The sequence below is a fragment of the Eschrichtius robustus genome, chromosome 12, assembly GCF_028021215.1.
Source record: "Eschrichtius robustus isolate mEscRob2 chromosome 12, mEscRob2.pri, whole genome shotgun sequence".
NCBI classification, from domain to species: Eukaryota; Metazoa; Chordata; class Mammalia; order Artiodactyla; family Eschrichtiidae; genus Eschrichtius; species Eschrichtius robustus.
In genome coordinates, this window is record NC_090835.1 from 72,744,362 (window position 1) to 72,758,112 (window position 13,751).

The 13,751-nt window shown below is 44.8% G+C and overlaps 1 protein-coding gene across 1 annotated transcript; it reads right to left on the reverse strand.

The window, feature by feature from the left end:
* Positions 1-636: 636 nt before the first annotated feature.
* Positions 637-7,164, reverse strand: SAYSD1 (SAYSVFN motif domain containing 1). Its single transcript, XM_068558013.1, has 2 exons — positions 6,889-7,164; positions 637-1,608 (listed from the first exon to the last, which is right to left on the reverse strand). Exons 1-2 carry the CDS (start codon positions 7,093-7,095, stop codon positions 1,258-1,260), a joined length of 558 nt encoding a protein of 185 aa, XP_068414114.1. The 5' UTR covers positions 7,096-7,164; the 3' UTR covers positions 637-1,257.
* Between the last annotated feature and the right edge of the window lie 6,587 nt (positions 7,165-13,751).

A 13,751-nucleotide genomic window follows, 5' to 3' on the forward strand; every position in this document is an offset into this window, starting at 1 on the left:
AAAGAGAAAAACAAATATCATATATTAATGCATACATGTGGAACCTAGAAAAATGGTACAGATGAACTGGTTTGCAGGGCAGAAACTGAGACACAGATGTAGAGAACAAACGTATGGACACCAAGGGGGGAAAGCAGTGGGGAGCGGTGGTGGTGCTGTGATGAATTGGGAGATTGGGATTGACATATATACACTAACATGTATAAAACGGATAACTAATAAGAACCTGCTGTATAAAAAAATAAAATAAAATTCAAAAAAACAAAACAAAAACAACAAAAAAAAGATACACGCACAACACCCTTCTTCACTGCAGCACTATTTACGATAGCCAAGACATGGAAGCAACCTAATTGTCCATCAACAGAGGAATGGATAAAGAAGATGTGATATATATACACACAATGGAATACTACTCAGCCATAAAAAAGAATGAAATAATGCCATTTGCAGCAACATGGATGGATGGACCTAGAGATTATCATACTAAGTGAAGTAAGTCAGAAAGAGAAACACAAATACCATATGCTACCACTTATATGTGGAATCTAAAAAATGATACAAATGGAACTTATTTACAAAACAGAAACAGACTCACAGACATAGAAAACAAATTTATGGTTACCAAAGGGGAAAGGTCGGGGGGGAGGGATAAATTAGGAATTTGGAATTAGCAGATACATACTACTATATATAAAATAGATAAACAACAAGGACCTACTGTGTAGTACAGGGAACTATACTCAATATTTTATAATAACCTATATGGGAAACGAATCTGAAAAAGAATATATATCTGAAACATTCTGCTGAACACCTGAAACTAACACATTATAAATCAACTATACTTCAATGAAAAATAAATTAATTAAAAAAAGATTTAAAGAGAATATTTACTTTATACAGTCTTGATGTACCAAACGATTACTACAAACAGCTGGATATTTTAAACAGTTATCTCCCCAATGCCCTCTTAGTGCTCTAAAAATCACCTCTCTCAAATAAAGAGACAAACAGGTCTCCTTTCTTAAGCGTGTAATTTTTATAAATTGCATCAGACCCACAGTGAGCGTCTTCCTGGGAGTTTCACCAAAACCAAAAAGAAGTTCTGAAAGAAAACTGCAGCAGGAGATCGGGGAAAGCGTGTGGAATTGCGGAGTCACAGAACTGACCCGCAAGCTGTCCTTAGTCAAACCCACAAGTCAGTGCCCCAGGGGTGAAAGGACCTTGGGAGGCCAGCTGACAGCAGGGCTGGTCCTATCTCCCCTGCAGGGGTCGCAAGTGCAGCTCGCGTTCCAGCTGCTCGGCAGTCAGGGTACCCTGGATGGCCTCGCAGCCGGGGTTGAACACGGAGTACGCGCTCTTCTCCCCCTCCGTCTTCTCCTCGGGGCCTCGTGTCCCCACATACATCCAGTAGAAGAGCGACAGGACAAAATAAGCCAGGCCAAATTCCAGTTGCACAAACAGTCCCAGCAGGACCAGCCAGAGGAGCACCTTCAAGAAGGTGATGTTGGTCAGGAGAGACTGGTCCTGCGGGGGCGGGGCCGGCGGAGGCTCGGCTGGATTCCCCGGTGGCTGTGACGCGCGGCCCCCAAGCCAAACCGCTCTCTAGGACACACACAAACAAACCAAAGTAAGAATAATAGGCAGTGGGGCCGGGAGGATCAAAACCGATCTGGAGAGACAGCTGTCCTTGCTCGGGAAAGGCTTCCGGCTCATCTGTGTCTATTTTCTTGCCCTGCTCTCTAGGACAACCATCTCCAAAGAGCTCCTATGCATTCTGCTCCAACAGAATCAAAACTGATCAGTGAGACGTGACCCGATGAAATCCTTACAGCGTTCAGAGGGATATCCATCTGAGGCAGACATTTCCTTAGATTAATCTGTTGCTAACAGGAGCTAATTTGTGCCTGGTACAGAAACTCCCCCGTAATTGATAAGGCAGTGACCACATGCTTCCCACACAGAATCAATATATGTTTGCTGATTTTTCTAGAGGAGCTAAAATTTTGTTGAGTGACATGATTCTAAAATGAAGACTACACCAGAAACGGGAAACAAAAATCCCTTCCACACATTAAAAAGAAAGTCACTGTTATAGCCACAACCTTTCCATCCCCTGTGACCATCCTACACACCCCCAGGATCTCCTAACTGGACTCCCCACCTCCTAACTCTTCCCTCCCCAAACCATCCTATGTACAGTTGCTAAATGGATCTGCTACAACACCCATCAACCCCCTGCTCACAAACCTTTGACAAATTTTTATTGCCTACGGGTTAAAATTTAAACTCCTTGGGCTGGAATCCAAGGCCTTGCATTCACTCAACAGACAGAAATGCCAGTACACAGGCCCCTGCGCTGTGTGCTAATGGGAGACACAGGTACTTAAGGAGCTTTAGGGTGCTTGATCTCCAGTCCAGTATTTTCCAAACTTTTTTGGGTATGACCCACAATAAAAAATACATTTTGTACTGCAACCCCGCAAACATATATCAGGGGGAAAAAAAGGTCACAAATCAACAAATACCTTCCTTACATATGAAGCTTTGATTTTCTATTCTATTTGTTTAAATTTAGTTTTAACAGAGGACTAGATCCTCTAAATTGATTTCACCACCCACTAATGAGTCATGACTTGCAGTCTGTAAAACAGTGGTCTAAAAAGTTTCTGAACAACATGATCCACCATCTACTGCTCTATAAATGAACCCTCTACTCCAGTTCAACTGGTCTTACGACCCAAAGACATTGTCCCTCTGTGGCCAGAAATAGCCTCTGCTTCCTCTCCATTCTTCAGCAACTTGCTTCCTCCAGGCAAGCATGGTGAACTGTATATGCCCCGACCTCCTGGGCCATCAAGGAGGGTGTCCCCTCTGCCACCTAGAGCTCTGACTGGCTGTTTCTCACTGAGCACCAAACTATTCCTCATTCAAGTGTCTCTCTTTTAATATAGGTCACATGTGTCCCTAGATTGTTGCACGAGGCCCCAAGCTACCATTTATTATCTTCTGGTGTCTCCAGAGCCAAACACAGTACCCCACACATAAGTTCTCAATACATAGTAGACTTTTAGTTCATTTATTCAATTATATCTCTTATTCTTCACGTGGCAATTTAAAAGGGACCACAAATATTATTTGGTCCTGATTAAAAATACAGGTCATCTGATTTATGTTGCTTCAGAAATTCTATATTGTTAAACCCTTGATTTTTAGTATCAATATTGTAATTATTACCTTTTCAATTAGATTGGAAAGGTTCTTAACATAAAATCAACAAACCCCCACCCACAAACACACACATTTATTAAACAAATAAATGTCCCTTTCAGATTTAACCAGTGTGCACAATAGGGAAATCACTGAAGCAGGGAACTAATACAATCTGATTAATATTTAAGACTATTCTGGCTGCCAGGCAGAAAATGGGCTGCAAAAGTAGAAGAAAGGAAATTGTTAGTAGCTCATGCAGGAGGCCCAGCAAGACAGGACCAGGCAGAGATTAGGGTGGAGACATGGAAGACGGAGAGAAATGATGGCTACAGAATACATCTTAAATGTGTACGACCTGAAACTCACAGTAGACTGAATTTATTTTATTATTGAAGGAGTATAACAAGAATAATGCTATGGCCACCATTTATTGAGTGCCTTCAAGATGCCTGATCTCCTGTAATCCAGCAAGCAGGTATTATTATTCCCGATTTACTGATAAGAAAACACTGAGGTGTAAGCAACTGCCCTAAAGTCACACAGCTGGTGACAGGCAGAGATGAGTTTGGTCTAGCATCCTAGGATGATCTCCCTCCAAAGCCCTTTTTACTTAATTAGGGCCTTTATGGGGGGTGGTAAGGGGAAGGGTTAGAGAGCTAGAAGGAGATGAGGTGGGGTAGGGGGTTAAATGAACTGGCAAAGGGAACAAAGAGGGGGGAATAAGGAAATTCCTCTGCCTCGTTTGGCATTTGTTTTAGAACCAGTGTGCCTTCTGCTGTAAAAGCTGTGTGTGGAAGCGTTTGTGGTCACCACAGTCACCACAGCACATACGGCGCAGTTTAGGGACAGGAATTCCGTTCCTTGTATACCAAGCTGCTTCCCACCCCAGGGCCTTTGCACTTGTGGTTCCCTCTGAGAGGAAAGCCCCTTCCCCTCACACCACCTGGCTGGCTCCCTCTTCTACAAACCTCAGTAAAAATGTCACCACATGGACCCTTGGCCTCTCCCAGGTTTCTGCAAAAGTGGCTCCTTCTTATGAAAATGGTGAGGTCACCTCCTCAGTGAGTCCTCCCTGCCCACCCAATTTAAAGTGGCACTCTGCATCCCTCACCCCCGATTCACTATCACAGCACCCTGGGTCCCCCCCACCTTTTTGTAGCATTCATCATTCTGTTCTTTCAACTCAAAGGCGAGTTCTGTGAGAGCAGGGCTTTGTCTTTATCACACTGTCTCCTGGGATACAGGAAAGCAGCTGGAACACAGTGGGCACATGATAGGATTATACTGAATCAATGAATGCTGATGGGGGAAAGGGAAAAGTTAAAAGATGACTCCTGGAATTGAGGGGGTGATGCAAAGGCTGTGCTTGGCCAGGTGACGCCAAAGAAGGAGAGCATTTGAGAAGTGGGCCAACCTGAGCCAAGGCTTGGAGGGGAGGAATTTCAGGATGAGTGTGGGCGATGGACCTTGGGGCTAGATGGTGCACTGGGGGCCTGGGAGGGAGACGGGGGTGGGGTGGGGGACTTGGCAGGAGTTTTTAAAAGTTATAGGCATTTCTGTCCTAATGTGGTAGACGCTTGTCACAGAAAGAAATATTTTATTTTAGTGGACTGCTTTTCTGCAAGCTAAATTCGAGAGTGAGGTAAGGAGGAGGTGGATGCTTCCTTGTCAATGGCCAGCAAAAAGGAGCAATTAGAAACAGAAGGTTAAAGAAATCTCTGACAAGCCACTGTGTGCCACCTAAATTATTAGGTAGAGACAGATTATAAATTAGGGGAGAAAAAAAGCAGTTTAATGAGAATTTCACACCAGAACAAACCCAGGAATGGTAGCTGAGCCAATGAAAATGAGCTTCAAAGTTCCTTATGAAAAACAGAGTAATTAGTAAGAAGCACTGGAGGTCCGGCATTTCCTCTCATCCCTTTGTCAGGCCATCGGCTTTTGGGTTTTTAATAATGAAAACTTTCTCCAAGTTCAGCTTCTCTAGATCCAACTCAATGATCTCATATTCCTTTGGAAATGAGACATACAGTCAAAAACTCATTGTGTGGACTAGATACTATTTTGTAACTGGGAGAGGAAAAGAGGTAGAGGAAATGGATTCTAAAATCCTAACCAGGGACTTCCCTGGTGGCGCAGTGGTTAAGAATCCGCCTGCCAATTCAGGGGACACGGGTTCGAGCCCTGGTCCGGGAAGATCCCACATACCACGGAGCAACTAATCCCATGCGTCACAGCTGCTGAGCCTGTGCTCGAGAGCCCGCAAGCCACAACTACTGAGTCCACGTGCCTAGAGCCCGTGCTCCACAACAGGAGAAGCCACCGCAAGGAGAAGCCACGAAGAGTAGCCCCTGCTCGCCCCAACAGGGGAAAGCCTGTGCGCAGCAACGAAGACCCAACACAGCCAAAAATAAAATAAATAAAATAAAATAAATAAATTTATTTAAAAATAAATAAATAAATAAAATCCTAAGCAATTGTGCTCAGTGAGTTCTAATCAACAATAAAGTCATCCTGAGACAAACTGCATGCAAGGAAATGGACTGTTCGAAACCTGCTGCACTCTCTTTCTACAAGTCAGTTGGAACCCTGCGTGTCATGGAGAATAATATCTAATCCAAACTGAGTAACAGTATGCTCTCCTAAAAATTCCTTAAAACCAGATGTGGTGCAATGATAGATGAACTGAAGTAATCTTAAGAGGAGTAAGGTACATTTTAATTTTCAAAAGGAAGTTTTGGCTGTTACTGCACTTAGGAGGGACAAAGGCCATGTCACAGATTGCCTCACAGCACAGATATCCCCTTGATGTTTTGTCCTGTATTCCCACATAGATGCTCCAATCTCACACTCAAGTCATCACCTTGCCACCTTACTCATGAGTGAAAACGAAGATACTGAGACGTGAATAGGAAATTACCAAAGACTCACAGGGTGAAAAGGATATCATACTAATCTATATATTGTCTTCGCCTTGAACATTCATTGTTAAACTTGAATAGGGCTTGCTAGTTCAATAGTGAGACAAAGGTACATGCCACCACGGGCAGTTACAGTTACCACACTTTTGCGAATTTTGTATTCAAATGCCATTTCTAAAGCGCAGGCTATTTGGGCGACTGGCTGCATGTGGCCCAGGTGCGAAATCAAATGAAGCTTTAATTACTGCCACTTTTTATCAGAATCCAATTAGACCTTTTACCCTCCATTAGCAGAGGGCTGTGACTCAACACCATTGTGGAGAGGTTTCCCAAAGCCACCGGGGGCACAACGATAACTCAACTCGCTGTGAATAACACAAGGGCAGAGGTCCTTTCTTCCAGGATCCTAGACCCTCGCTTCAAGCCTGGAGTCGGAGCTGCGTGGGTCGCGGGCTGGAAGGAAAATGTGGAAGCCACTCATCAGGGCCCATGCGAGAGGCTGGAGACGCGAGGGCCCGCCCCCGAGCTGGCGGAGGCGCCAGCAGCCCCGCCCCGCCACCGAAGGCCCGGCTGGAAAGCTGGGGAGGGAGCCTGGCTGGCGGGCCGGGCCGCTCCTTGACGCGGCGAGGTGGGGGGCTGGGGGGGGTTGCCACCACGTGGTGGCGGGGCGGGGCCTCGGCGGAGCTGGCCGAGAGGCCAAGTCCGCGGCTCAGAAGCCAGGGACCCGGGGGTGAGGCCTCGTTCTTCTCACCTGAGCGAGGTTGGGCTGGGCCTGGGCACTCGCGGGCCTCAGTTTCCACACCAGGAACCGTTTTAGCCAGCCTGGCGCTGCCTTTGGAGTCGCAGCTGCTTCCGCCTTCTCTCCCGAGGTTTGTGCACGCTGGCTCGAAGTGCTGGGTTCGGCCGCCAGCCCGGCTCGCTTCCGGACCTCCCGGAACTCAGCTAACCGCTGCTCCATAGCGCGCACCCCGTTTCCCGCGCGCCCGACAACGCGCGCGCGCCCGCTCGCAGGGGCACCTGTCCCCGCTTTGCCCGGCACAAGGCTGCAGTGCGCCTGCGTAGCGGTGGCTGTATGCTGCGCGTGCGCGTTGGGGGCCTGGGGCCCAGGCTGGGCGTTCGCTGGGTTTGTGACGTTCGGTGAGCCGAGTGTACAGCTAGTTGTTCCCTCCAAACGCGTGGACGCGGTGTTCACGTCCTCAAACTATGTGGTTAAAAATCTAAAGCATAAAGGCTGCCATACTGTTCCTCTCTCTTGCCCCGGTCTAAGCTCTGCCGTGCTCCATCTCACTTCAGGGATCTGCTCCTTAACAGGTGGCGTATCTTCTAGCAGTTGAGCATCAGATTGAGAAAGTGGACCTGGGGCACTGAAGAAGGCCCGTGATCTGTGGGATGTTCTGGTGTCAGAAGGAAGGCAGGATACAGCCTACCTTTTCCTTTTAGCCGGTTTGCCAATCTTAGCACTTTGGAGGGTGGCTTTCTCACTGATCATATGGCAGGCAGTCTGTGCAGACCTCTCATTGGTCTGCCGCGCTGGAAACTACCTGTTGATGTGTCTAGATAGGCCAGAAACTTAAAACAAAACAAAACAAATCTTTTATTGGGGTGCAACTTAAAATACACAAATGTGAAGTGTTTGGCTCAGTAGATCTGTAATTAGGTGTACACCTATATAACTGTTACCCAGATAAAGAATGTTTCTAGTACCCTGAGGACTCCCTTGTGTCCTCTCCCAATCACTACTCACCCAGAAGGTCACAGTTCGGGTCAGGAACTGTTAGATTTTTTAAAGCTCTAAGCATCTAGCTAAGTGCCACTCACTTAATTGAGGCTCAAATATTTCTTTGATCTTTCTGAGTGTGAGTCAAGAAATCAGATGACCTAGAATGGAGTCTTTCATTCACTTAGCAAATATTTATTGAGAGCCCTCTACGTGTCAAGTATCATACCAGGGATGCTGGGGTGAAGGAAACAAACCCTTGTTTTCGTAGCATTTAGCATTCTAAATGGGAAGACTAATGCATAATTACATATTTATATTTAATGTAATGTCAGGTACTGATTAGTGCTGTGAAGAAAAGTAAAGTAAGGAATAAGGATGGTGGGGCTGTTTTGAGCCAATGAGCAGGGAAGGCTTCTCTGAGGAGTTGTCATTTGAGCAGAGACCTAAGTGAAATGAGTGGTGGAGGCATGTAGATATCTGGAGAAGAGTGTTTCAATCAGAGGAAACAGCAAGTGCAAAGGTCCCAAGACCTCAAGTACTATGCTTCACCTGCTCACAGAACATCAAGGGTCAGTTCGGCCTTACAGGCCATGGTGGAGACTTTATACTACATTCTGAGTGTGATGGTAAGCAACTGGAGGATTTTGAGTAGATGACATGATCTGATGTATTTTTAAAGGATCACACTGGCTGCTGGAGGTGGGACCCTGGAAGAGGGCAAGTATAGAAGGAGGGAAACAAGTTAGGAGCAAGTACAGTGGTATAAGAGAGTCTGGGAAGTTGGAGCTAGAGTGGGAAGTGATGCAGGTGGTGAAAATTGGTCAGATTCTGAATATATTTTTGAATATCTGAGCCAACATAATGTGCAGCTGGATTGGATGTGGAGTGTGAGAAAAAGGAATCAAGGATGATGGATTTCCGCCAGGCCCCCTCCCCACCAGTCCACACACCTGAGCACCCAAGTGAAGGATGCCAAGGCCCTCTACTGAGATGGAGGAAGACTAGGAAGAGAGGATTATTCGATAAACTTGGCGAGTTTTGTTTTGGACATGCCAAGAGTTTGAGATGCCTATTGGACAAACAGCGTAGGCAATTGGATAGTGAAAACTGGAGTTCAGGGAAAAGTGAGAACTGGAGCTACATATTGGGAGTCATCAGCATGTGTGTGATATTTAAAGCCATGAGATCAACTAAGGAGTGAGTGTGGATAAAAAGAGGATATATGAGGACTGGGCCCTGAATAATTAGAGATGGTCTGTGAGACAGAAAAGACATGGGGGTGTTATACCACAATGACCTGTCATTGAGAAGGCACAAAAAATTTCTTGCCCATCATGGCATCCAGAGTAGATCTGCTTCTCTGGAGGGACTGGTGACTCTTTTATCAATTGTCTTTCCCACTTGATAATCACACTGAGACCTTAGAGCTGTATTTATCATCTACTTCTAGTAGGCGTTTAGACTTAAGGCATACGATTTGTGTGGGCTATTGCAATCAGGGTCTCTGGCAGGAAATATGGCACCTTCAAAAATGTTAAGTAAGGAGAGCTTCGTGTTACAAAGATGTGGCAAAATTAAGGGAGCCAGCAAGGAAGTTCACAGGAAATGTTACCAGCCTCTGGGCCTCAAGCAGAAGAGGAGAGAGTGGTCATCAGAACTCAGTGAGACCTGTAGCTATAGGAGAAGCCCGAGACGAAGGAACCCTTAAACAGGTAGAGAAAGGTGGGAAGAGGATAAGAGGAGCAAACAGAATATCCAGCCAAGTGCTAATGGCATTTCTAGCTCCATTTTGTTTCAGTAACCTTATTTTCCCTTTGCTTTGTTTTCTGATGATAAATTTATTTTGTCTCAGTGCTTTGTAAACCTCTTTAAGTTCTTTTTGGAAGAGGCTGAAAGAATGGGAAAAAGTAAAGATGAAAGAGATGATCATGAAGAACACCTCATGCCAAACTAACTCCTTTTCCTTTTTGGATAAGATTATGAAACTAGTAAGTAAGAAGGGTCCCAAAGTGTACTTAATGTGTGAATTTAAGCTTTATTATGAAATACTTTGTGTATACCAAATTTCATATATATAAATTGGACACATAATAAACATATATATAATGTGTATACATGTATATCATATTTGTAAATTATAAGTAATAAAATATCCACATGCCCTCCTAGTATCCATGCCATGGAGAATATACTTCCCCATTCTTTGACTTTGAACTCAGCCATGCAAGTTGTTTTTGCCAGATGGGTGATGGCAGGTATTATACAAGTAGGGGGGCTTGAAGTGTGTTTGTCCTGTTGAGTTCACCCTCTTAATACTCTGCCCTGCCATGAGATGAACTTGCAACAACTAGCCAGCTGGTCCAAGAATAATGAGAGTTTTGTGGATGTGGTCACCCAGCTGACTCACTGACCAGTTGAGCCCAGCCCAAAATAGTTGCCCCTGGCTTACCCAAGATGTATGAAAAATAAATGTTTATTTTATATCACAGAAATTTTGTGGGTTTTATAACACAGAAAAAGCTACTTAAAAAAAAATAAAGAAAAGAGTGTTCCTCTGTGTGCCTGTGGTCCACTCCTGACTCCTACCCACCACTTTAATCTATTAATGTAGTAAGTTACATTAATAGACTTTCTGTTAAATCATCCTACATTCCCGGAATAAACAAAACTGAGCCACTTTGTGAAATATAAAATTCAAAGCTAGATCCAGTTTGGTAATCTTTAAGGAAGTTTATATCTATGTGCATTAATGAGATTTTCCTATAAATTTTTTTCATGCACTGTTCTTGAAAGGTTTTGGCTTTAGGATTATGCTAGCTTTCTGAAATAAGCTGAAGTCTCCATCTCCCTCCCACCCACCCCCCCATTTTCTAGAACAGTTGGAATAAAATAAGAATTAACTGGTTCTTGAATGTTTGATAAGACTTAGTAGTAAAACCATCTAGACCTGGTGTTTTCTTAGATCAGATAAATAAATGTAAGCTACAGTTAAGTGACTTCATAGCTGGTCAACACAACCTTACCCAAAAAGAGTTAAGAAGTGGATCCACATCAGTCTGTCTTGTCTGATGTTTTTAGGAGTGGCATGGATGAAAATACAAAAGACAATTTATCATGTTTTCAGGTAACAAAAATTTTACAGAGAAATCTACAATTATATCTTTCGGGTAAAAAAAAAAAAACTAAAACGAATCTGATTCAATCTGTCATGATTAAAGTGTTGTGTAGATGCTCAGAGGGAACGCTACTTCCTAGAGTTGCATTTATGTTTTTATATCTTTGTTTTTATTTCCTAATTGTTGGCTTGAGAGCAGTTTGTTTCAATAGGACTTGGAGCTTTTTCCTGACCCCAGACCGGGGAGGAGGGGAGTATATGGTGGATGCTTCAGCTGCTCTAGTCAGTCCCATTGTCAGAGTGAGAGAGGACGCCCATACTCATGCTTTCTTTGGTCCTGTCCCTGCAGGCGCCACGTGTCAAGTTCTGAGCCCTGTGCTTTATATGACAAGCCATAGGAATGTCCAAAGGAGAGTGGCCTGGATAATGATGTTTCTAGAAAAGGGTTTCTTGGCCTTGGTATTTTAGACATTTGGGGCCAGATAATTCTTTGTCTTGGGGGCTGTCCTGTGTCTTGTAGGATTCTTAGCAACATCCCTGACCCCAAGCCATACTTGCCAGTAGTGCTTCCTGGTAGTTATAACAGCCAGAAATGTCTCCAGACGGTGCCAGATGTCCCCTCGGAGGCAAATTTGCCCCTGGTTGAGAATGACTGGTCTAAATACCATATCTTAGTAAGAGTAATAAAGGCAGTGGATGATTTGGGCTGGAGAAGAAGAGTCATGGTGAAAACATACCAGTTAGTTTTAGAAACTAACTAAAAGGGCTATTGTGAATGGAGGAGCAGAATCATTTTGTGTGGCTCCAAAAGGCAGAACTAAGGCCAACAGTTGGAAATTACAAGGTGACTAATGTGGACTCTTTAAAAAAGAAAAAAAGGGGGGGGGCGGATTTTTCAGCAACTCCGTTATTCCAGAAATAGCAAGTTGCTGGAATAATTTCAGTGCAGTGAGTTCCCTGACACTAGCAGTATTCAAGCAGAGGCTGACAACCACTTGTCAGGAATGTTGTAGAGGGGATTCTGGACTGAAGAGGGATTTGGTTAACGTAGATGATTACCAAGTCTCTTCCAACTGGAGAACTTTATGTTTTACTCCATAGTAGAGCAAACTGGGATGAGAAGATGGAAGACTTTGGGGCATCAGTCTAGAATGTGTCGCATAAGGTGTTGGTGCCCCTGCCCAGATCCCCTCAGATCTCACTATTGCTGTACATGCTGATGGCTTGTTTCTACAAGCCCCTGGGTGCTTTCTCTGACTGCAGGAGTGTGTTTAACTAGTGCATGAGGCAGACTAGCAGTGGTGGGGGATTATTCCCCCTAACCCTCTAACAGCCTTCAACCAATTTTGGATGGAAGTTGGTGGATACATACCCCAGCTCCCTCACTCCTCATCGGGATGACTCTGAGGTGCATTCCACAGAATCTCCCAGGGGTCTTCAGGAGGAGTGAACCTCAGTTGCCCACAGCAATACCTGCTCATTAAAACATCCTATATTACCTTTCTTCCCTTTCCTGTCTCACTTCCTTCCCTGCTCCACTATCAGTGCTCCCTGGAATCACTTCCCCAGTTAAGCCTCTTTCATTCAAATTATCTCAGGATCTTCTTCCAAGAGACTCTAAGGTCAGACCTAGGTAAGACCTTAGGAAGGTCTATGGACTTGGTTGCAGAAGGGGAAGTAAATGAGAGGGCTGGTTGGTATTTCACATTTAAGAGACCCCCCAGTCTTGAAGTTTGAAGCAAGCACAATGGCTTTAGAGTGGTACAGTCCAAGGAGAATGATATTTGAAGATGGGAATAAAGAAGTTAAGAAAAGAGAAAGGAAGGGGAGGAGAGGCCACGGTACTTCAACTGAAGCAGCCGGATCAGGACAGCTCCTGGGGAGGCTATTTGGCCCACACTTTATGCTGAGCTCTGTAGAGGACAGAATCAGAACAACCAATCCAGTCATTCTATGATTCTGTCCTCCAAGGACTTTAGAGACCATTCAGTCGGTAAAAGTTGATTGAACACCTGCTATAAGCCAGGCCCTGTGCCAGGCTTTGAGGACGCAGAGAGGAATAAAATACAGTCCCAGCCCTTAGGAATTTAAGGCTTAGTTGGGGAGGCAGACTCACTAATGGACAATTATACATGGAGGTCTGAGGGAGCAGAGGAGGGTCACTAACTCAGACTGGGGAGTAGTACGACTTCTTTGGATTTACATATGGGGAAACCGAGGCCAGTGGAGGAAAGCTGATGAGGTTATGTAATTCCTGGGCATTGCTGTAGACAATGAATATTTCTGGTGATAGTTCATTCCTTTATAGCACTATCTTTTGCATTTGCTCTGGAAAGTATCGCCACCTGACCCCCTTGCACCCACACACTCTTGGCTTGATCACAAGTCACAGTGTGATCACAAGATCACACCTGTGATCACAGGTCACAACTTGCTTTGGCCTGACAACTACTGCTTGTTTGAGTTTTGCCTTTTTGTGCCCCCTACCCCCCACCCAACGACAGGGATCTTGTGGTCCAAAAGAGCCCAGCAGTCTCTGCTGTTTTTTGAGTCAGTCCTGCCTGATCCCATTATCTGAAGCTTCCTCATTACCCTCCTCTGCATCTCCTTAACTCCATTTAGCTTCCAAAATCTCAGGCTATCACAGTTTCCCACCCACCTGACGTGCCTTACATTGTTTCGTTTTGAGTTCTATTGTGTTAGAACTGATGCTCAGAGAAATGCCTCCTACGACTTGCAGGACAGATGATCAGACAAAGCCCACAGAATTACAGAAAAG